Source organism: Dasypus novemcinctus, chromosome 2 (genome assembly GCF_030445035.2).
Source record: "Dasypus novemcinctus isolate mDasNov1 chromosome 2, mDasNov1.1.hap2, whole genome shotgun sequence".
Taxonomy (NCBI): domain Eukaryota; kingdom Metazoa; phylum Chordata; class Mammalia; order Cingulata; family Dasypodidae; genus Dasypus; species Dasypus novemcinctus.
In genome coordinates, this window is record NC_080674.1 from 68,483,433 (window position 1) to 68,507,668 (window position 24,236).

Genomic DNA, 24,236 nt, shown 5'->3' on the forward strand with positions numbered 1-24,236 from the left:
CAGCTGTGGCTCAATCAGTTGGGCTCCCGCCTACCATATGGGAGGCCCTGGGTTCGCGTCCCAGGGTCTCCTTGTGAAGGCAAGGTGACCTGTGTGCCACAGAGAGCTGTGCAGCAAGATGACGCAACAAAGGGAGACAAGCAGATACAGAAAAAATGTGCAGTGAATGGACACAGAGAAGAGACAGCAAAAGAAAGGAACAAGCTGCAAGGGGGGGTAGTAAATAATTTTTTTTTTTTTTTAAGTAGTGGTATCTACTAGACATGGACAAGAAAATATTAGATCTTTTCCTTTAAGGGGCAATTCTACCATAGACAGTGGTGATGGTAATAGAGAACACACTCCTAGCACACTTAGAAGTCTGACTGGAAGGAGGGGGCACTGAGGTGCTCTGGCTGATGAGGCGGGAGAAATTTTCTCCACCAGGAAACCATCCTCTCTACTCTGCTCAAACTCCAGCTCCCTTGACCCCTGGATAGGTAGTTGTGAGGCCAAGAGCAGGGACAGGGACTGAGTTAGGCCACTGGAGCAGTGGAGTAGTGGAAATGGTCAGGTTCACAAACTTCTCCCATCTTTTTTTTTTCTTTTTTAAGTCCTCACAATGTTCCTCACAGCAGATCCACAGTGAACATTGAATTGTTGAAATCAGGAGGTATGTTTCTTTTTGGGTAACTAGCATGGAACTAATGAAGGGAGGTAACTTGTTTCCAAATATGTGAAAAATATCTGACCATGTAAATCAGGTGGTAATGTGTATCCCTATACCAAACAACTTTACTGTGGACAGTGATTACACACACTCAACCTACCCCTTTGTGAAAATGTATGTAACCAAGCACTTTTTTCCCTGATGTTTCTCAGGATTTGGAAATATTTGTGTTTCTGTTGAAGAGTTTTCTGTAATAATTATTAAAATTTAAATTTGTATAATTACTCTAGTGCCCATGACTATTCAATGAGCATTCCATGAAGTAAATTATGCCTACAACAGACGGATGTGCACAGATAACCACCAAGAAGCCCCTGGCTTTAGATTACAATTAATGACAAAGCATACCAGATTTTTTTTGAATACACATGTAAAAAGAAAACACATTGAGATTGGTACTTTGTGAATTAACTCACAATATTGTGAACATATTCCATGAAGGTATAAAATCACAGGAAAAAAGAGTTTATTAATGGAAATTAGGCTAATTATTACCTGTGAATAGTGTCATTTGAAGTTTTTATTGCATTTTAACACATGGTTTATCTTGATGAGGAAATATAAAGCAAAGGGTAAATGTAGCAATTTTCCTTTTACTAGTTCCTCCATTAAGCCATTATTGCTTGATGTTATTTTTCAGCAGCCTTTCATTTTTGTCCCAAATGTTTTTTGCCTCTGGCTCATTTTATTTCTTTAAAATGTATGTGTATCACTTCGCAAACTGATACATTTTGACAGGTAATCGATATTTTTTTCATACTAGATTTGATGGTACGATGGTCCTACTCCTCATCTTGGACTTAGTTAATGATTGAATATTAACCTAGATTTTTATCACAAAATATTCTTTTGTTAAGAAATGCACTTCTCATATTCAGCTAAATTCCCTTTGCTTACTCCCACCCACCAAACAACATTAGCTGCAAAACCCCTAAGATGCATAGACTCCATTTTTCTGGGATACATATCACCTGACTTTGTGACAGTGTCCTCGAAATGTTTTCTGATGGCACTTCCAATTAGCTTACTCAATTTTAGTCACAGAAAAAATACTTCTGGCCATTTATCCCCCCTTGCAACCTGTGATCTTTATTTCAAGGGGAAAAGCCTTTTCTCTTCTCACTCTTGTGAAATCTTGGTACAGACCCCACTTGTTCTACTGGCAGAAGTGTATATAAGGACACCATACTTGGCATTTGCTTTTAAAAATCTATTTTCTTGTGTCAAAAAAAGGTTTTTTAAAAATCAGTATCTCCTAATGTTTCTGTGGGCAGATAACAACATTATAAGTTGGTAAAAACATCCTGATCTACTTTGTCTAAGACAACACTTCATATTCAAGGGACTTTTTGTACTCCTCTTTCCTGAGAGTGACTTGAGGGAGAAGGGGCAACAATTGTCATTCCTTTTGTTTTTATTGAACAGCCAGGGCCGTCCTTTGCAGGAAAAGAATTAAAGTACAGGTGGGCCAGTGAAGGATGGGGATCTATTTTCAACCAGCGTTGCAGATTGCCACTGACAGATAGCAAGGTGATCTTGCTCTCCCTCCCACCCCTTCGGCTTTTTTTTTCTTTTGTCCTTCAATTTAAACAAAAATTTATAGCTTAAAAAAATTGGCTAAAAAATGTTTTGTGCTCGAATTTGTTAGTACATTTTGTTTTCAGCGATGGCTGGGTTTTTTTGCTTTCCTTTTGGAGATGGCATTATGCCTTCACATATGAGTGAGAACTAAAAGAACTCTCTGGGGTTTTCTTCCTTAAGTGGTATCAAATGAACACGCCTAAGTGGAAAAACACCCTGACACACTTCTCTGTTGATGCCTCTGCTAGCGGTGGCATTTCTTGACAAGGTTTCTCTTTGTATGTCTGGAGACGTATGCAAAGACTGTTGGGGAACATAAAATGCAATCAATTTTCCTCAGTGGTTAGATTCATAAATCCCTGAGCTATTTTTAATGACATAATCTAATCAGTTGATAGCAAGCCTAATAGTGTGTCGACAGCCAGAAGGAGACTAAGGCTCGTGTAACAGGAGGCGGGTGGGTAAGGAGAGCTGGACACCTTCTTCCCCACACCCGTGTGAAGAAACCAGAACACCTGGAGTAGGTAAAACCTAGGGATGTGTCACAGATTTTTTTTTCTTTTAAATTTTATGTCTGGTTGCCTACCTGTTTTTCAAGAAAAAAATTTGTCTAGTGGATAGAGTGAATGAGGAGGTGGTCCTCTGACAAACTGCTAGTAATACCTGTATCAGTGTCTCAAGGCGAACTGTTCTCTCAATTTGAATATCTTTAGAATAGAAATCGAGGGGGAATAATTTATTGTAAATTGGTAGTTTTGTATATTGTTACTCCCTTGCCATGCAAGTAATGAAAACTTAATATTCATCTCTTGGTTGCTTTGAATTGAAATAAGATGAGGATGCACGAAGTAAACAAGCTGAAACAGACTGTGAAATTGCACATGATGGGAATCTTTTTTTTTTTTTAGGTACTTATAGACTATAAATAGGTTAATATTCCAACTAATGATGACTCTTAGAATTTCTTCACCCTTTTACCATTTTGATCAGGTATCAACAGATCTAAGTTAATATGATAGGGAAATTAAAATCTAAAATGTTTCTATCTTTGGGCTAGGAATTGACTGGCGAGGTATTTATGTAAATGAAGTGGCTTTCACATTGGGAGGTGTAAAGTGTTCTGCCTTGGCTGGAAAAGAGAGCCATAGGTCTCCCGGAGCCCTCCTTTCAGTCACGGGCAGCGTGTGTGTTCTGCTACATTTTGTTTTCTTTGATGCCATCAAAAAGATGAGAGCCAGGCTTGGTGGTGCTGCTTGGCTGACCAGCTGTGCCCTAGTTTTTCACCATCCCAATCAGTGGCTGCCTTTTACAGAGGTGTCTATCACCGCTGATTTACTTAGACACTTTGACCTGATAGTTGCTTCAGAAGGGGCTTGACCCAAAGCCACTGCCTAAAGCCATTGACTGGTCGCAGCAATGCCACAGGCAGCACTTTGAAGAAAAACAGGCATCCCACAATTTCCTGTCTAATAACAAGAGCCTCCGCCTGGATAAATGCATTAGGTGTCTGGAGCCCACTTGCTGCTCTCTCCCACCGAACTGCAAGCATCCGTGATCTCCGAAGTTGCTGGAGTGAATAACTAAGCGGGACCAGCTGACTCCAGGCTCCAATCAGTGAGAGCGTGATGTAAGTGTTTAGCAGCTGCCCGGCTCTGAATTAACGTGCCGAAGTAAAGGTACTACAGCATGGCTAGACTGTTGTGAGAGGCTCAGAGAAAGCAGAGGGTAACATGGATGAGTCCAGCATTCTAAGAAGAAGAGGGCTCCAGGTAGGAGATCTTTCCATTCTTGAAATGTAGCATTGTTGATGGCCAGCCATTGAGGATTTCAAAGTTCCCTTTTCATTGCTGTACTGGGCACAAATGTGTGCACAGTTTTTAGTTTCTACTTGGCAATGTGATAGCTGAGTCTCTAGTTACAGGTATGACACATCACGGGGTTCACTGAGGAGGGTTCTTTTGTCAGAGACAATAGATAGCACTTTTAGTTTGATACTTTGTTGGTGGTTTATTTTCTTGTGGGCTGCTCGAGAATAGTTAAATCGTGGATGGCAGTGACAGCTGATGAGCCGATATGGCATTCTCCCAAGTGTCTGGGAAGTCTGTCAAGGGTAGCAACTCTGTTCAGTTCTGGGAACACAGGACTCAGTTTTGTGTCAGGATCAACCTCCGCACGGCACGGCAGCATCTGTCCGATGGCGCTGCAGATGTGTGCAGCTGCTGAGAGTTTTCCCTCTGTCAGTAAAATGAAAGTTACTGCTGGCAGCTCAATCAAAGTTCACTGTAATTTGTTTATGTTGAGATGAGGAAAGATATGTATCTTACTTTCTTGCTTTTTGTGCCCAAGTTTCTCTAATTAAATTACTCTGATTTTAGTGTCAAATGTATTCCAAGTTAAAACTTGGCAAATCAGAAACCTGAAAAAACATCTGCTTGGCAGTTTGTAAGTTTAAGGAAGCCAAAGCATAAGTATGCTCAAAATTAGTATGTTTAACTCCTTGATAACTCTTTTTCCTGTGTAGAAGTGGTGTTTTTTTTTTTGAAAGAATCTAATCAATAGCTATTGTTAAACTCTTATTCCTTATTTTTGAAATTAAAAAACAAACCTGATGTTTAAGAATGCAAAATATATGGCAATATGACACATTTAAAACTGCTTCCAGATTTTCCTTTATGGTCTTGGAGTCACAGACACATAAAGCCAGTCTAGCTGCCTGATTTTTACTCGAAATGTCAATTACTAATACTGATATTATTCACATTACTGAACTATTATAATATGGGCAAACTGAAAGATTATTTGCAGGTAAACAAAAGAGAGCTTTAAGAAGTTGAGGTTAAATGTCATCTATTGTTCCAAACCTAAGTAAACAGACTACCTCCTTAATGATTTTCAGTGTGGTCATTGTTTTTGAATGTACAGTATGGTTAGTCACTGCTGTGGATTTCCTCTTCTTTGTTTCCATCACATCTATAAAGTTCTGGTAATAGACAGCTGTTTGTGTGTGTCTGTGTCCTCTTTGGGGTCACTGGTTAAATATGGACAGGATTTTTATTAAAAAGATAACTTTATTAAACTAATAGCAATTCAGTTGAGAATTGTCACCTTCAGTTAATACATTTTAGCTAATTTTAAAATGTGCTTTTGAGAAGAAATTCTCTTTTGTGTGTTTTCACCCTTTTCTTTAATATATGCCTATAAATATACATATGTATATAAAATCATAACTTAAGAGGAGATAGTGGAAACATGGGTATGGATTTCATAGGTGGTGTTTTAATTTTAGGAATAAAGGAATCACTATGTGGCTATTTAAAAAATAATGGGACTATTTTCTATTTAACACATTTGCAGCAAAAAAAGAAAACATTACTTGTTAATATAGTACCTAGAGTGCTCCGTCTTTATTGCACTTAACATATATTTAACTACATTTGCCACAGTCTCGTATAGAATGGATAAAGAATGTCTACTTTCTATTATGAATGAGATAAAAGACTTCATGCTGTGAGAAATAACAGTGAAAAAGTGCGTAAAAGTTCTGCTACCTCAAAAGCTACAGTTCTACCTTGGCTTTAAAAAATCTATTTTGCTTTTATTCCATTAATTATATCTAACATTTTATAAAAATATTAACATATACAGATTAGCTATTTTAAGAAATTCCAATAAAAGAAAACTATTTGCAAAATACAAAGTTTAAGCATTTATTTGTATTACAAAAGGTGTCACTGTGGAGTCCGTAAGAGTAACGCCACCTAGTGAATTTAAGAATTAAGTTAACTTAACAAATATGTATTATGTGGTCATTTCAACATGCAACTGAAGTCCACCTGTAGTAAGGAAGCTAGGGTGAAATCTACATGTTTGCAGTCTGGCTGTGACCCGGTGTTGCCAGGTAATCCTGTATAAGTCACGCACCCTTTCTGTGTCTTGTTATTCTTCTGTGAAAATATCTAATAGCATATGACTTTTGACTATATTAAAGATAGGAGATAGGTACAATTGAGTTTTTTAAAGTTAAAGGCCATGTAATAAATACGCTAGCATATAGTAGGTACTCAGTAAAGATTATGTTTTGGAAAAGCTAATGGTGATTTATATTCTTTATAATATTCCATGACATTACTGGTAAAATGAAATAGTTATACCATCCTATCCCCTGGTTCAACTGATAATAAACCAGAATACTGACATCTCTGTATTTCTGCCAGTGAAATAAAAATTCCCCGTGTCTTCCTGATACCCACTTTTGATTTCTCCATCTCCTTCCCTCTGTCACCATCCATCTAGAAATCCCTTTTGAATTTGCCTTTAAGTTAGAACAATTATCAGTTATGATAGTAACATTTATTTAAAAGGTTCATTATAATAGTCTAATACATAAGATTTTATATATTAAAACTAAGATTCTGATGGTCTGTCACACTGAAGTGATGTATAGTTTGTGGAACTCACTCGTTCCTTAAAATAAAAGTGTAGTATCAAAAATCTGGAGCACACAATTATTCTCGTTCTCTAAAATTTAATATTACAATAACTTAGTATGCATTTAGTATAAAATGAACTTGCCTCCAAAGTTTCAGCCCTGTAGCACTTAAAACACAGGCATAGGGAGGCGGACTTGGCCCAGTGGATAGGGCATCCGCCTACTACATGGGAGGTCTGCAGTTCAAACCCCGGGCCTCCTTGACTCATGTGGAGCTGGCCCATGCACAGTGCTGATGCACAGTGCTGATGCACGCAAGGAGTGCCATGCCATGCAGGGGTGTTCCCAGTGTAGGGGAGCCCCATGCACAAGGAGTGCGCCCCGTAAGGAGAGCCGCCCAGCGTGAAAGAAAGTGCAGCCTGCCCAAGAATGGTGCTGCATACACGGAGAGCTGACACAACAAGATGACGTAACAAAAAGAAACACAGATTCCTGATGTCGTTGATAAGGATAGGAGTGGTCACAGAAAAACACACAGTGAATGGACACAGAGAGCAGACAACTGGGGCGGGGGATGGAGGGGAGAGAAATAAATAAATAAAATCTTAAAAAAAAAACCCACAGGCATAGTAGTGGTGTTTTTAAATTTTGGACGTAGAAACATTATTTTTAGTCAGAACATGTAATTTCTCAGAGGGTAACTACCTCATAAAATGGCAGTCCAACTGAGTTGTTCATCTCAAGTGATTGTGCTTTTCCATCTTTCCCATGGACTGTATTAATATTTCCAGTACTACCTCTAGCACTTCAATCACTGCTTTTGAATTGACAATAAGAAAGAGGCCTCCATGGTTTCCACAGTTAGAATCTGAGAAACTTCAGATTGCATCTCAAAACATGGGAAGTTCTGACAGATGGATGGGCTTGGGCAGACCTTGGACTTGGGGCAAGCTGAATTTCTAGACAGGTCTAATGTGTCAAAGGATAACTGGCTCCTTTTGGGCCTAATATCCCTCATACACGGATCATATTTTTTAACTGGGAAATTCATTGTTTCAGCGATTCTGTTATGTTTCCTTTTTATTTGTTTTAATGAAAGTGTTCCTAATGCAACAGATTCCAAGGCTGGAGAAAAATGAACAACAGGCACCGTAAGGGCCAGAAGGAGTCACTAATAGAGAAGGGGCATCCCTGAGAGGCCTCCCAAAATTCCTTTCCTTTCCTTTCCTGCCATTGTCCTTTGTTTTGCTTTGCTTGGTATCATCTTCTGTTAATATCCTTTCCCCTGTACTCCCCTAATAAATGTTACCATTTCAGTCTACTTCCAGACTATAACATGTACATAGAATGTGAAAAAAATGTTTTTTCCTAAATCTACTCATTCATATGATGTAGTTAAATAAAAACAATTAGATTCTTAAAATTTAAACTTTTAGATTTGTGAGTTTATGTAGGTTTTTGTTTGCTGCTCTTTCCCCTCTTCTTGAAATCAAAACTTGCCCCCCTCCCCAATATTATTTAAAACAACAACAAACAGCAACAAAAATAACATTCTTGCCTTGGCTGAGACTCTGATTTTCCACTGGAATTGCTCTGGAATTCAATTTTAGAAAGCAGAAGCAGGTGGACTTTTCTGTTCTGAGTATCAAACTACCTCTGTTTCTCAGTGTTTGAATGTAGGTCAGTCAAGTCATAACATCTCAATGTTTCTTTTACGTCAACTTTAATGGGATTATGGATGTGTTTACATTTTACCTGAAATTTAATAGCAGGATCATTACATGGGAGTGTTACTCTTTCCCTATTCATTGAAGACTCCCGGTGATTGTAAGGAAAAAGTCTAGTTAGAAGATTAAAATAGAAACACTTATAATTACTATTAATTCCTCTTGGCATGAGATACTTTAGTTCATCAGAAATTCCCAAAAGGCCTAAAGACTTTTTTTGGGACTGGGAGAATCAAGATGGTAAAAGGACTTTTGGTAGCTATGGGTGCCTAATTAATCAGACAAATCCAGACCATATCTGAGTGTTTCTTATCCACTTAAGGAGTTTGATTTCTGCCTATGAGATATAACTACTATAGTTTCAGTTAACCTGATTCACGGGATAAGGATGGTGTGCCCTCAAAATGTCCTGTTCAGTCAAATTTTGATTTTGTGCACCTCTTTTGCCCCTTCTTGTCCTCTGGTATAGGTGTTAATAAACCAGAAAATTGACATCTCTGCGTTTCTGCCAATGATATAATAGTTCTCCATCTTATAACTTTGGTACCTTTGATTTCCCTGTCTCTTTCCTTCTGTCACCAAGCCTTATCATTCTACCATAAAAATATGTCTAGAATCTAGGCTACCCTCTTTCCCATCTGCATTTCCAAAAGGTCTGATATATCCTTCTGTGTACAGCCCTTTGATTCATCTGGTTGTCATCCCATCCTGTATTCCCCTTGTTGCAAATCCCAGCATGAGTTTTTATTATCTATACCATGATAGAGTTAAAAAAAATTCTCTGTAATTTAGCTCCAGTGTCTTTCTGACCTCATCTAAAACTCCTTGCCTTCCAAAACCCTGTTGTGCCCTCATCCATCTCCCAGCATGCTTTGAGATTTCCAGACTTCCCCTTTATCTGTAATGTCTTTTCCTTATTTTGTTCAAATTCTGCCTGCTTATCAGTAAATTTTAATTCTTTCATGAGTTTTCCATAGGCACTGGATTCCATTCTGAACTTTTATTTATATATTTGCAACCTAATCCTATAGCGCAATGCATTGTCTTAAAATTATTTCATTTATAAGCATCTTACCCTGAAACTACAAACACATTGAGGATTAGTGGTGATTTTGGAGTTGAATATGTATTCAGTAATACTGAATAGCTCTGTAACTTTAGACAAGTTTCTTAACTACAAGTTTCTGAACAACTGTGTCTACATCTGTAAAGTGGGGATAATTGAAGTCTTTTAAGACTTGAAGGGGATCCTAAATCTCTTAGCACAGTATATCTCACACATGGTAACTACTCAGTTAACTGTAGTTCTCTTTCATCTGTATTGCCATAGCACAGTATGAATTTAAATAATTAAAGATGGGTATCAAGCAGGGTCCAGGCAAAAAGAAGATGGTGTGCATGAATTGGGTAATTTGAGTTAGATTTGATAAAGGGACTGTTTAAAAGTCCTGGGCAGGGCATTGGGTAAGCTCTAGGGGTGGTGCAGGATCCTGGGCCTCAAAACAGCAGAGCACCATTAATTATTATCCCTAGGCCTAAAAGGGTGAGAGGAGGGAGTAAGTTCAGAACCTGGAGACAGAGCCAGCTCCTGACGGGAGCTGTGACCTTAAGTGAAGGGCTACGGCCAGCCGGCCCATGGTGACTCCAGAAGGAGGTGCCAGGGGGATATCCCAGTTGTGCTCTCCTCCCTTGTGAACTCTTGCTGGTGCTCCCATTGGCAAACCTAATCAGAAGCCTTGGTATAAGGATGACATAGTGTCTCAAATCAGGCTCTTAAGCCTCATGGGAAAACATTAGCTTGTCTCCTCTACTGTAGTATGTGGGGCATAATGCAGGATACCTGCACTTCAAATACTGCAAGCAGTTTCGGTGTTGAATGACTGCTCTGCGGATCCCGTCCCAGCCCGCTGGGATGGCGAAGTGTGAGAAGAATAGCTCAACAGACATCTGATCATTCATCTCCGGATTCCCTTAGATCTGCCCTAGCAGCTCCTATCAGCAGCATGCCATGCACTGGGACCCTCCGTCTCTGGCTTCCTAGAAATCCCTTTACAGAATTACAACTTCACGAGGTTTGCTCCAAGAAATGGCCACCAGAGAACATCTTTGCACTTTTTGAAAGACTCCTCTAAGCCCTACCCATTGCATTGTTTTTAACTTCTTATATTAGGCCCACATGATAAATTAGCTTAGAGTTTGGTGTGCTAAAACTTATCCCCACAGTGAACTGACATACTTCTTTTAATCAAATAATGCATGCTGTGTGGCCTGTCCTGTGTCTTCCCATTTTTGCCTTTGCTATTTAGAACTGCATTTCATGCTCAGTTGTAATAGCTTTCCAGATGAAATTAGGCACTGCCTTTGCATTATTTAGTTCTAGGTTCCTTGTTTTAAGAGTCATGTGGTTTTGTTATATCTTTTTAAAATCTTGTCTCAAAATTAACAGCATCTGTGAATTCCACATCCTTTCAATGTGGTTAAAAGGGGAAATATTAGGTTGTATATATGGTGACAGAATAAAAATTAAAAAAAAAACTTGAAACTACCCAAACAGTAAGCCCTGATTTAAACCATGGTCTATAGTTAATAGTACAAATTATAAAAATGTACTTTTATCATTTGGAATGAATATTCCACAAAGTAAGGCAAGGCGTTAATGGTAGGGTGGTATATGGGAATCCTGCATGATTGTTCTGTAAACCCATAACTTACAAAATTTTTAAAAAGATTGCTCAAAGTATGTAAGATCTAAAAATTTAATAACATTGAATTAAAAACAAAATTATTGAAAAGAATGAGAAAATAAGAGACTGAACAGTGATCTAATCGATAAATTAGATAACTATAAAAATTGAGAATTATATGAGCTTAAAAAGATCAATATGCATACAACAACGAATCATTTTATTGTGGGCACCAAAATCTAAAGAAATCAAATAGGGTGTTTGAATTTACTTGAAACTTAGAAAAAATGTGAGCAAAAATAGACCTTTGAAAATGTCTTAGAAATCACGTATTTTTCTTGGAAGCAACCCAGAACAGAGATTGGCAAATAACTTCTGAGACATGTTAGATGACAACATTGCCATTAAAATCATGCTTTGGACAAATATTTAATGATATGGGAAAAGCTGACAGTAATAATGTCATGTGAATAAAGAACAGGTTACTAAGCTATACATAGTGTATTTGCAATTCTATAAAAATGTGTACCATACAGAGATCATATACACATGTGTAAGGCTGAGTGTGTGTGCACGTGTGTTTGTGAATAGAGTGTATAGCCTAGTGCAGGGGTTCTTAACCAGGGGTCCATGAGCTTGAATTGAAATTCAAAAAAACATTCTTCTGGGGACTTGTTGGTGTGGGTGTGATATATTTATTAAATAATACACAGTATAGTGTGGACTTAGTAAGGGGTTTATGGTTTTCACCTCACTGACAAAGTGGTCCATGGAACAAAAAAGGTTAAGACACCCTGGCCTAATGGAATGGAAGGAAAGGGCATGCAGCTGTGTTGGCGTGTTTCAGGCCTGCTCTTTCAGTTTCTAGCTGTGTGATGTTGGCTGGGCTACTTAATTCCTCATCAATAAAATATTAACCACTTACAACACTGTTGAGAATGAATTAAAATCAGGTATAAGAAAATGTCATATCTAACATTTTTTGAGAATCTATTTTCTTTTTCTTTATCGTCTAAAATAGCAAGAAGAAAATACACTTAAAATGTTATGTCTTGGTAGTACGGTTATAAGTACTTCTTGTCTTCAAACTGTTCTACAGTAAATATGCATTACTTTTAAAATCAGTCAAAAAGATGGGTTTGGGGGCTGTTTTTATTTCATTTTTCAAAAAGAAGCTTTATAGTATAGTTTACCAGCAATGGATGATTAAAGACTTCCTTATTTTGTGTATCTTTCTTGAATAGGGAAAAGTATATCAACTTTAATGTGATGCATATCTCTACACTGGGGCTGCCCTTTTGGACCACCTGGAGAGGTGGTTAAAATGCCTAGGCCTAGATGCAATCCACTTAGATTAAATTAGCATCTCTGGGGAAAGTGACCAGGTGATACTTTTTTTTTTTTTTTTTTTTTTTTTAGCAATCTAGATTATTTTAATGTGCAACCAGGGTTATGACCCAGTGCTCCTAGGCCGGGTGATTAACTGTCCAAGCAAGTGAGGAAATATATAATTTCTGTATCTCCAAATGTAAGGTTTGTCAATCTTTGAATGATATGTTAGAGTTTTGGACAGTGAGACCTCGGAATTTTTTATGGGGTGGGTGGAGGTTGGATATGCTCATTTTACCTGTTTCTTGAGATCCCAAATAATGGCAATGGGTAATACTATGAGAGCGCAAACCATTAACCAACCCTCCTTGGGGAGCAGTGAGACCCACAAACCTGTCAAGAGTTATGAGAGTTGGGTACCTGGAGGCAGCCCTAAACTGTTTCCCTGCAGGGGGCCGTGGCAGTGATGCTATCTAGGTTCAGTTTTTTAAATTGTTGGCACATGCCCCATGGTTTATGTAAGGAAACCATCACAAGGACATGGTAAGACAATGCTGTACGCCTTGAGACATTTTCCTAATATCAGAGATAATACATACCTGATACTTGGAACCCTTATCACAGCTCATCTTCAGTAATGTGTGTTTGAAATCTCAAGACATTTGCTAGTCTGAGATTGCAAATGTTTATGCGTTTGATTCTGGCAGTCAAGGACAGAACCCCATTTTTTGCCTTTCTTTCAACAAAAGTTTATTTTTTAAAATTTATTTCTCTCCCCTTCTCTCCCCTCCCCCAGTTGTCTGCTCTCTGTGTACTTTCGCTGTGTGTCCTTCTGTGACCACTTCTATCCTTGTCAGCAGCACCGGGAATCTGTGTTTCTTTTTCTTGTGTCATCTTGTTGTGTCAGCTCTCTGTGTGTGCGGCGCCATTCTTGGGCAGGCTGCACTTTCTTTCGCGCTGGGCGGCTCTCCTTACGGGGCGCACTCCTTGCGTGTGGGACCCGTCTACGTAGGGGACACCCCTGCGTGGCACGGCTCTCCTTGCACGCATCAGCACTGCGCATGGGCCAGCTCCACATGGGTCAAGGAGGCCCGGGGTTTGAACTGCGGACCTCCCATGTGGTAGATAGACGCCCTATGCCCTGGGCCAAGTCCGCTCCCCTCAACAAAAGTTTAATAGCAACAACAATAATAATAATAGTAATTAGCATCTGAGAACTGGGCTTTGTGCCTTAAACATATGCTATTGCACTTTCATCCAAAGCTCTAGCAGTATAAAATGATTGGAATATGGTGCCTACCTAGGAGGGATTTGGAGTATATTGGGGGAGATAGAGAGTAATTTCTGAAGCAGCAAGTGCCACAGCTGATGGTGGCGTCAGCTCTGCTGAGGGTGCTGGAGAAGGCTTTGTGGAAGGGAGGGCATTTCTGCCAGATGGTAAAGGATGAAGAGGAGCCCATTAGGAAAGAAGGGCAGGACAAAGCAGTGTGTGCAAAGGCGTGCTGGCCAGCCCCTTGTTTTTGTGGAGCTGCAAATAGTGCGAGGAGCAGCAGAGGGTGAGCAGAGTCCTGATGATGCCGTGTTGAGGGATTTTAACATTATAGTGTAGCAATAGGAAGCCACCGAAGGATTTTAAGCAGTATGTAAAAATACCATTTTACTAACTGCCAACTATTCTTCCACCTATTAAGGGAGCATGCCTGGGAAGAGGTCAAGAACAGAAGCAGGATCAACAGCTAGGAGGTCAGACCTGAGGGGTGAGATGACGCCACTGGACCGAGATGTTGACGGTGGGAATAGGGGAAAGGCAACCATAGTAGGATTAGCAGGAGTTGGTGGCCTATTGGTGGTTGGGAAAAGGAAGCTGGAAGAGCGGGTGGCACTCCCACATTTCAATCTTTAGTGACTAGAAATAAAAAATAGCAAGAAATAAGAGTCGTTTGTGTGGTGAGAAGATAATTAGTTGGTCCTGTGAGTCTTAAATTTGAAGTGCCTGTGGAAGCCTTGTAGGTAGAGCTGTTTAGTAAGCAACTGGATATATGGCTTTAGACTTCCGAAGAGAGGTCAGGTCTAGATATGGAGTCTGAAGTTATCAGCTTTAAATTATTAATTGAACTAGCCTATGAATAAAGAGAGAATAAGTTTCTCCCAGACCAGTAGTTTTCTGTTAGAATAGCTTTCAAGAATCACCATAATGTGTATTTTAACACTTATTTTGCAGGATTGGTTAAAATTACATAGAGAGCAAAGTATTTTTATAACAGTGTCAAGCCTTGAAAATAATGTATCCAATTTTGAAGATGTGTATTTTTTTTTGCAAATTGCTTGCAACTTTGACAACTTGCCTACAAGTCTCATTCCAATACAGTTTTGAAAAGGCTGAACGAAACATCTCAAACTGCAGGCTGTAATAGAAAAAGCAATTCATTCTTAAATGTAGATGATGAGGTTGGTACCATATTGCTTGAAACAGGAGATTTAAAACCTAAGCAAGATTACATCAAATTCAGCCAAGATTTTTGTTCCAAATGGATTATCTGTAATTGAAGATAGGGGAACCAACTAAGAAAGACACATGACATCTGTACAATTTTATCAGTTTTCTGAAAGTTTCCATTTTCTTTGTGTGTCTATACAAAGTCATTAAGTCATACTGATAAAAAATGGAACCCACTTTTTTTTTTCCAGGTAATAAGGAGCCACGGTTAACTTTGCTAGCTGTAACTTTTGAGCTCCTGCCTAGTAGTTTAGTATGTTAAGAACAGACAGAGCCAAGAAAATGGCGGGTGATTAGAGTGAGGACCTATTATAGTGAGCTCAAAGTGGGATTGTAGAAAACATTATTTCTTAATATATTGTTTTTAGCTTGGTGATCAAAGTTAGTGAGATATCAGCAAGATCTAGAGATGTTTCCTTTTATATGATTTTCATTGTAGTGATAGTTTCCATGATAAGTTATTTATAGTTTTATGTTTTTCAATTATCTATGAAAATTGAAAGCACAGATAATTGTGGAGAAAGTGAAGATGTAATAATACCATTGATTTGACTATTTACACTCTTCCATTAAGACCTGATTTTGTGTGTGCTGTTGTTAAGCTCATGTGTTCTTTTCTCGTTATCTAAGGTTTAGCAGTCTTAGATAATATGATTATCAAATCCAACTAAGATATGGATTTGAAAGTGACAGCTTCCATTATTTTCTTAATTTTTCACTCCCTTGTAATAGAAGTTCATTCTCTTGTCCCCACTGCCCCCTCTTGATTTTGGGCTCAACCATGTAGTTTGCTTTGGCCAGTGAGCTGTTAGCAAGTATGTCAGGAGCAGAAGTTTGAAATACGCTTGTGCGGTTGAACTTGCCATCCTGCTCTTTGGTGATCTACTGTGAGAAGAACATGCCCTGCATAGCCCCTGCTAAAGCCTGGGTCCCAGAACAAATGCCAGTGCAGTAGACCTCCACTAAATCTGGAGCCAAGCCCAACAGTCCTGTAGTCTCTTCCTGCAGAACTGCAGATGTGAAAATAAATGTTCATTGCTGTTAGCCATTAGGTTTTGTGGTGGGTTATTACCCAGCATTATTATGACAGTGGATGACCAATAAGAGGGCAAGCGAATGTTTTGGTTAAGAGCAATGGCTTTGGAGTCTGTTACACCCCTCTTCGAATCTCGATCCACCACTCACTGGCTTTATTGTCTTCGGCGTGATGTTCTCTTCTAAACCTTACTTTCTCATCAGTAAAATGGGAATGCTAGTTGTAAGTTATACAGATATATAATGTTGTAAAGATAAACAAAATATATTCATGTAAAATACTTTGAACGGTGTCAGGCATATAGTAAGAACATAATAAGTAGTTGTGGCTGCAGTCGTTGTTTGTAGACAGCTGAGCCCTCCTCCTCCTTTGCTATCGTTGCACCATGTGGCTTTGCCACCTCCTGACTGTGTGACTCTGGAGCAAGTTCAGACTTTTCTGAGGCAGTTTCCTTTTCTATAATATGATGATACGAACACTTTTGTAGCCAGTTTATCATGAGGACTACAGAAAAGGTTGGCAAATATATAACCAAGGTTTAGGCGAGTGGGTACTTAGTAAAAGTAGCTTTATTATTATGTTCACTATTCTTATGCTCATTAATTTCTTCATTCCTTAATCTATTCATTTGTATAAATTCAATTTTCCATTCCTAGTTCTTGATTGCCTACTGTGAGCCAAGCATAACACTTCTGACTTACCTTGGTTTCTAGCAATTCCTTTTGCTTTTAAAAGGAAAGAAGAAAGACTGTGGAAGGCAGAAAAATGAAAGAACTAATAGTAGCAGATTATACTGATGGTTCTTCTCCTGAAATGGCTCTGAAATAAGCTATATAGGATTCATGCCATTTTTTATCAAACTCAGGGTAAAAGCACTGCAACTGGAAGGGCACGATATAATGACAACTCCATTCAAATATGTACCATTTGAGTATTAACTATGCCTTGGTCAGGGAGGAAATAAAAAACTTAACTCCTTTGGAATAAGGGGATTCATAAAGGGCAAGGAGTAGTGAATGTGGACATAGTAAAGATTAGCAAGTGCTAATTCAGAGACGTTTAGCATTAGAGTGCATGGTGACTGGGGAGGAGGGCTCATATTTATAACCTGTCCATAGCGGTCAATATAGCAGAACAGGCATCTAAGAATGCTTTAATTTAAATAGACAAAATTTGCCAAACTCACTTTTTCACCTGCTGGAAAAATATCTTGATGTGTTAGCTTTCAGCTTTCTGATTTTTGTGTCCTTCCTTTTGGTATAAATATTATTGTGCACTGCCTTGTCTGTTTCATTTCCACGTGTGTGTTCACTGACCACATCAGCTATTAGCTCCTGGTCTTGTGTGCTTACTATACAGAGTTTGTTCCATAAAAAAGCCTGTGTCCTCAGCACACTTGTTTTGAAATGATTTTGATCTGTATCAGCTGGAATAGGTTTTAAGCTGCTGGATATTAACTTTGGTATGCCATTTTCTCTGGAAGCTAATTGACTGATTTGGGGTAGAGGTGAGCTGAGAGTCTATACATTTGACCAATTTCACAGAGCTTATCTTGCAAGCTATTGAAATGCAAATACAGACTACACTTAGAGACTCCAAGAATTCACACGTTCAGTCTTTGTTTTCTCCTGAAAAATAAGCATTCAAAATTCATGCACATTCTATTATGCATGTGCTTTATATTTAGGTTCTGTTTGCATGTCTAGATAAATCTTACCACCATTATTTAAAATTTCATGAATGAAACTTCGCATCTCTAATGCCACACTAGCCTAGACAACATTAACCAATCAAAATAATTTGAAATGTAGCACTTAATGAGTTCTACTGTGTATCTGTATATATGCATTTACATGTACACCATGGTTATTGACTTGTTCACAGCTGTCTTTTTTTAAATCTACTCTGTGTAAAATGGGTAGGAATTCAAAACCTCCTTCTATGGTTTTGCCCCAGACAAGCCTGAGTCTTTTGCTATGTGGTACAAGGATTCCATCAGATAGAGCGTTGATGCCAAAGCACTCTTTCTTTGTTCAATTTAGTGGTCCTGAAACAGTGTTTCCTTTCCTGTGCTGTCCCTTCACCTGTATTTGCAAGGCAGTCATCCACCGCTTTTCATTTGTCAAGTACCCTAACAGAATATTCTGTGTCAGAAAGTCAGTACCTTTTGTTATTTCAACTGCTGTGCACCTTATCTTCCTGGAACACTTAATGCCTTCAGAATCCCTTTTTTCCTAAGTTGTGGTCTCCTTGCTGAAAAGGAGAATGATTTTCTTAGCCAGAACCAGAGCCCTCTCTGCTTGGCCTCGCAAGCCTCTTGGTGCTGGCACTAACATTTCCTGATAAAGTTTTCAATATGTGATGAAGCTTACTATCTGGCATTATGTTTAAAAGAAGGAATTGCAGACTTTTGTTAAGCATGTGTACCCATAGTGGAACGTTGGTAGTGGTGTGAATTAGGTTTTTTGTCACTTTCTGGAAGCTGTATGGAGAAGGACTTTTTCAATTCTCTTTGTACTCCTGAAAATTCTGTAATTTCCAGGTGGTATCAGTTGTTTCAAGAAAATGTCCAAGGGAATTTTGCTACTTGGGCCAGAGCACATCTGTGCCTGTGCTTTGAACAGAAAGGAATTGGAATTTGACTTCCTTTCTTGCATTTATGAGTTGTTTTCTGTTTTCATATTTTCAAGTCCCTCAGACTGGTTAAAATGGACGTGCCGGGGTGGGTGGTGGTGACGGTGACCAGCGGCTGCCTCATTTCCTGTCTCCTCACACTGGAGGGTGTCTTTTACAACAATAGTCCTTCCTGCCATTGTCAGATGCTTTCCTTAAGTTTTAAGTGGAAAGTTGGTGTGAAGTCTGGTGTTCATCTTTAACAACGGATCCCAGTCCTCTGTGTGTGAGTGTGTGTGTGGGGGGGCTGTTGGTTTTGAGCTGTTGGTTTCTGCTTTTCACAAGTCCTCATCCCCTGCCTGGGTTTTTCAGTTATGGGCTTTTATGACCATTTAAACCTTCAGAAACATGCTTACATGATTTTGTTCCATCTGTATTAAAAGGAGTATTTGGACAAAGTATATGACTGAGGAAGCGTAAGACATAGTATATGATTTGAGGAAACATCTTTGAATGGTACATCACTTCACTGAAAATACAGACCAGCTACATTCTTCCCAGCACCTTTGTCTCTTACTGGTATTAACTTACCTTCTATGGGAAGTATTTTAGCTGTATGGGATCATCATTGGACTGGTCTCATAGGTACATTTACTTTCACCCAAAAGATATTCGCTGTGTGTTTTCACTTGGTGCTATGCAGGTGATACAAGGTTGACCAAGACCCAATCCCTGTTGTCTTCTGGGAGGTTATGACCTAGAAGTGGGGAAGACAGACTAGTTAAATGTAGAGTGAGTAAGTGCTATAATGGTTAGCCTGCCATGTAGTATGTACTCATTAAGTGGAAGGATAGAGGGTTGGAGGGGTACATGGGGGGAATGTAGAGTGGAGTGTGAGCATGTTAAGAAGATGTGTACTCAGTGCTGGGGCTTTCAGAAGCATGCTGTGGATGGTGGAGGTTGGTAACTGATTTCTGGTTTGCTCACATTAAGTTTCAGGTCCCTTTGGGAAATTTGAGGAGAGGTGTCTACTAGACAATAAAAATATATACACGCTTGGAAAGAGAAGAATAAAAATGTTCTGACTGTAGACATCTGGGTGGCATTATCTTGTGGGTGCTACCTGAAGCCGTAGAGCAGATGAAGAGAGAAAGTGTGAGCACCTAGGAAAAAATCGTGGTCACTTCAGGGTCACTAATCTTTAGAAATGCTTTATTAAGGACTGAAAGAACACATTTAAAAAAAGCATTTTATTCTTTCAACAGTATTTATTGAGTCTTTACTTTCTGCTGTAATTCAAAGTGTGGCAGTTTGATATTATTTTGAATTCCCCAAAAGGAGAAAGAATATGTTTGTAAACTAATCTATTCCTGTGGGTATGAAACCTTTTGAATTCATTAGATTCAGCTGGCAGGTCTTGATTAAATTACCTGTTAAGATTCGGACTTTGATTCAACCAAGTCAGTGGGGTATGACTCAGGATTGAGTCCTTGTCTCCTTGGTGGACTGATATAAATGGATACTCACTCAAGAAGACACACAGAACACACGGAAGAGGAGGTAGCTCAGTCATGTTTGATCCTGGGGCTCCATGGAAAGATGAGCCATTTGTCTGATAGTTTGCAGCTGAGCAGCTGATAAGGCCTGGAAAGGCCTGGAAAGAAATAAGCCCTATGCCAGACTAATACAGGAAGCCCTGAGAGACTAGTCCTATGCCAGCCTACAGCTGAGACTTGAAGAAGCTGGACCTATGGAGCCTTAAGAGGAAGAAGGAAGAGAGAGCCCAGATGGAAATCACCTGCCATCATGCTTCAACACATGGCAACTGATTTGGTGAAAAAGCCATCTTTAGTTGGACTCTTTAGGTCCTTGTAAATGTAAGCTTTTACCCCAAATAAATATCCTTTATGAAAGCCAACAGATTTCTGGTACTTTACATTAGCACCCATTTGGCTTTCTAATACACAAAGATATTCTAAAAATAGCGATGGTAGTCATCATAAACATAACATTTATTGAATTCTACGTCCTAGATGCTGTTCTAAGTACTTTATATGTGTGACCTCATTTCATTTTTACAATAACCTCTTGAGGGTGATGCTATGACTTCAAGTTTGAGATGAGAAAACTGGAGAGTTAGCTAACCTTTCTTTACCTTAAATTCATATAGTTAGTAAGAGACTTCAGAACCAGGTAGTTTAACCATACTCTTAGCCCTTGTGTTTTTTGTTTTATTTTGTTTTGGGTTTTATTTTTGCCTTTTAGGAGGATGATGTAGACAGCTAAACTGTTAATTCTTATTGGTTGGAAGAAGTTCACTAGAAGTTGTATACCAGATAACACGAAAGTAGGAATGGGTGTGATAGGGTATCCATGTGTGGGTGGTAAGATGGTTTCTTAGTTTGCCACAGTGCTGATGATGCAAAGTCCCAGAAATTGGTTGACTTTCTTAATGGGGAAATTTAGTAGAGTAAAAACTTACAGTTCTGAAGCTGTTAAAAATGTCCAAATCAAGGCACCATCAGAGATACTTTCTTACCAAAGTCAGCTACTGGTGATCTTGGCAGCCTGACACATGGTAAGGCAAGATGGCGGCTGATCTCTGCTGGGGTCCCTGCCTTTCCCTCCAGAATCTACCATTTCCCAGAACTCAGCAGTGGTCAGTCAGGCATATGGCTCATCTCTTCAGCCTGGAGCTGCTTTGTGGGCTCAGCCTCATGCTGCAGCTTTGGCTGCTAGAGATTTTGATTCTTTTCTCCCACATGGCTGGGTCAAAATGGCAGAGCTCCCTTTTCTCTGTGTATCTTTTTTTTTTTTTTAAGATTTATTTTTTATTTCTCCCCCCTTCCCCACTCCCATTGTCTGCTCTCTGTGTCCATTCATTGTGTGTTCTTCTGTGTCCGCTTGCATTCTTGTCAATGGCACCAGAAATCTGTGTCTCCAACCAATCCAATGTCCACAGAGAAAATGTGGCATTGGTGTGGGAAAAGTGGCCATGGTGGCTGCTGGGTGCAGGGAATGGGAGGAAGAGATGAGATGGGGAGGCATTTTCGGGACTTGGAGTTGTCCTGGGTGGTGCTTCACGGACAACTATGGGACATTGTAGATCCCCCCAGGGCCCACTGGATGGAACGTGGGAGAGTGTGGGCTATGATGTGGATCATTGACTATGGGGTGCAGCGATGCCCAGAGATGTACTTACCAGGTGCAATGGATGTGTCATGATGACAGGAGAGAGTGTTGCTGTGGGGGGAGTGGGGGGTGGGGGCGGTGGGGTTGAATGGGACCTCATGTTTTTTAATGTAATATTTTTTTAAAAAATGAATTAAATAAAAAAATTAAAAAAAAAAAAGAAATCTGTGTCTCTTTTTGTTGCATCATCTTGCTGCATCAGCTCTCCATGTGTGTGGTACCACTTGTGGGCAGCTCTCCTTTTGGGGCACACTCCTTGCACATGGGGCTCCCCTACACGGGGGACACCCCCTTATGGCACAGTACTCCTTGTGTGCATCAGCACTGCGCATGGGCCAGCTCACCACACAGGTCAGGAGGCCCTGGGTTTAAACCCTGGGCCTCCCGTATGGTCGGGGACCCAAATTTGCTTCCTTGTGTATCTTTCTTTGTCTCTATTTATATAAGGCTTGAGTAGTAAGGCAGATACCCAATCTGAGTCACTCCTCACTAACATAGTCCAATCAAAAGTGATTTAATCAAGGTCCCTTAACATAATCTAATGCAATCAAAGGGTCTCACATCCATACTAATGGGTTAGTTCAAAAACATAATCTTTTTTTGGGAATTCACCAAATTTAAACTGTCACGGATGGATAGAAAAATATTAACAATTTTCACTCATCCATACTATTCCTCTGACCTTGAGAAGCTGTATTTTCACAACTATAAGCTTAGAGAAGGATATCAGTTCTGGATATCCATGGGAAGCAGAATGAAATACCATCCATTAGAAGAAGTAGGCTGTCCTGCTCTATATAAGAGCAGCTAGTTTATTGCTAGAGATTAATGACTTGGGTCCTAGAGAAAATAGAGACAAATCAAAATTGTGAAGTTTGAATTAAGCAATTGTATCAGAAGAAGTATTATGGTATAAAATTCTTGGAACACTGTCTTGGAAAGATTTCATAAACTAGTTGGTATATGAAGAACAATGCTGGTAAGCAGAGGAGTAAATGAAGCAAAAGAGATGGAAGAATTTTAAATTTAAGTTGCTATTTAAGATCATTTTAGTTCTTATAAAATAAAGTAAAATATATTCCAAAGGGCTCGTGTAGATAAAATGTTTTCCAGAAGTATTTAAATTAATTTTATTATGGAAAGTAATTCTGAGTTGGACCTTACAGTTTTTCATGATTTAACCAAATTGAGATCTTTCTTTTTTAAAGATTTATTTATTTATTTATTTATTTCTCTCCCCTCACTCCCCCCCACCCCTGTTTTCTGTTCTCTGTGCCTATTTGCTGCATCGTCTTCTTTGTCCGCTTCTGTTGTTGTCAGCGGAACGGGAATCTGTGTTTCTTTTTGTTGCATCATCTTGTGTCAGCTCTCCCGTGTGGGCAGTGCCATTCTTAGGCAGGCTGCACTTTCTTTCACGCTGGGCAGCTCTCCTTATGGGGCACACTCCTTGTGCATGGGGCTTCTCTATGCGGGGACACCCCTTCGTGGCATGGCATTCTTTGCACGCATCAGCACTGTACATGGGCCAGCTCCACACGGGTCAAGGAGGCCTGGGGTTTGAGCCACAGACCTCCTATGTGGTAGATGGATGCCCTAACCACTGGGCCAAGTCTGCTTCCTGGTTTTGATTTTTATCCAGAAAGATTTGGTGGTGATAAATAACTGTTTGTCACATTGGCATGCAGCATTATTGCCTTTATTGTTTTGCTCTAAAGAATTGTTCACATCTGTTAGCTATTAGATGCAACTGTGTGAGGATTAGGACATATGGAACAGGAAATCCTGACTAGTGATTTTATTTTAATCCTTCATTTCTTTCTCCTTTTCGTTTTTTTTTTTTTAGATTTATTTATTTCTCCCCTTCCCTCCATTGTCTGTTCTCCATGTGCCTTCGCTGGGTGTTCTTTGTCTGCTTGTTTCTCATTAGGTGGCTCCAGGAACCTATTCTGGGACCTGCCAGAATGGGAGAGAGTGATCATTCTTTTGTGCCACCTAGCTCCCTGGTCTGCTGCATCTCTTATTGTCTCTTCTCTGTGTCTCTTTTTGTTGCATCATCTTGCTGTGCCAGCTCTCTGCCTGGGCCAGCACTCCTGCACGGGGCAGCACTCTGCATGGGCCAGCTTGCCTTCACCAGGAGGCCCTGGCTATTGAACCCTGGAATTCCTATATAGTAGACGGGAGCCCAAGTGCTTAAGCCACATCTCCTTCCCTCCTTCATTTCTTTTCTTCCCACTTTTCTTCTCTCCTGTGCATTTACTTTATGAAATTTTCTCAAATTTATGGTCTATTGTGTTCATGATTTAGGATCCAATTTTCATAGACACTCTTGCCAAACCATGTATATGTAATCATACCATTTACATCCATGGTGCCTGCAGCTTGGACAACTGGCATATCAGAAAATGACATCAAACTCATGGATGTAGTTTGCTTTTATGC

General features: G+C 39.5%; 1 protein-coding gene across 7 annotated transcripts in view; it reads left to right on the top strand.

Annotated features, from left to right (window-relative positions):
• The window catches only part of MAST4 (microtubule associated serine/threonine kinase family member 4), a 632,991-nt gene that overhangs the window by 257,532 nt on the left and 351,223 nt on the right, over positions 1–24,236 (top strand). For 3 of the 7 annotated variants that reach the window (XM_058309542.1, XM_058309549.2, XM_058309558.2), the window contains exon 1: positions 3,907–4,059. The exons of the other annotated variants lie outside the window; for them this stretch is intronic. In XM_058309542.1, the coding sequence (XP_058165525.1) occupies positions 4,021–4,059 (39 nt within the window). In that variant the 5' untranslated portion in view covers positions 3,907–4,020. Of the gene's footprint in view, positions 1–3,906; positions 4,060–24,236 lie in introns of those variants that run through there. 7 annotated transcript variants of the gene reach the window in all.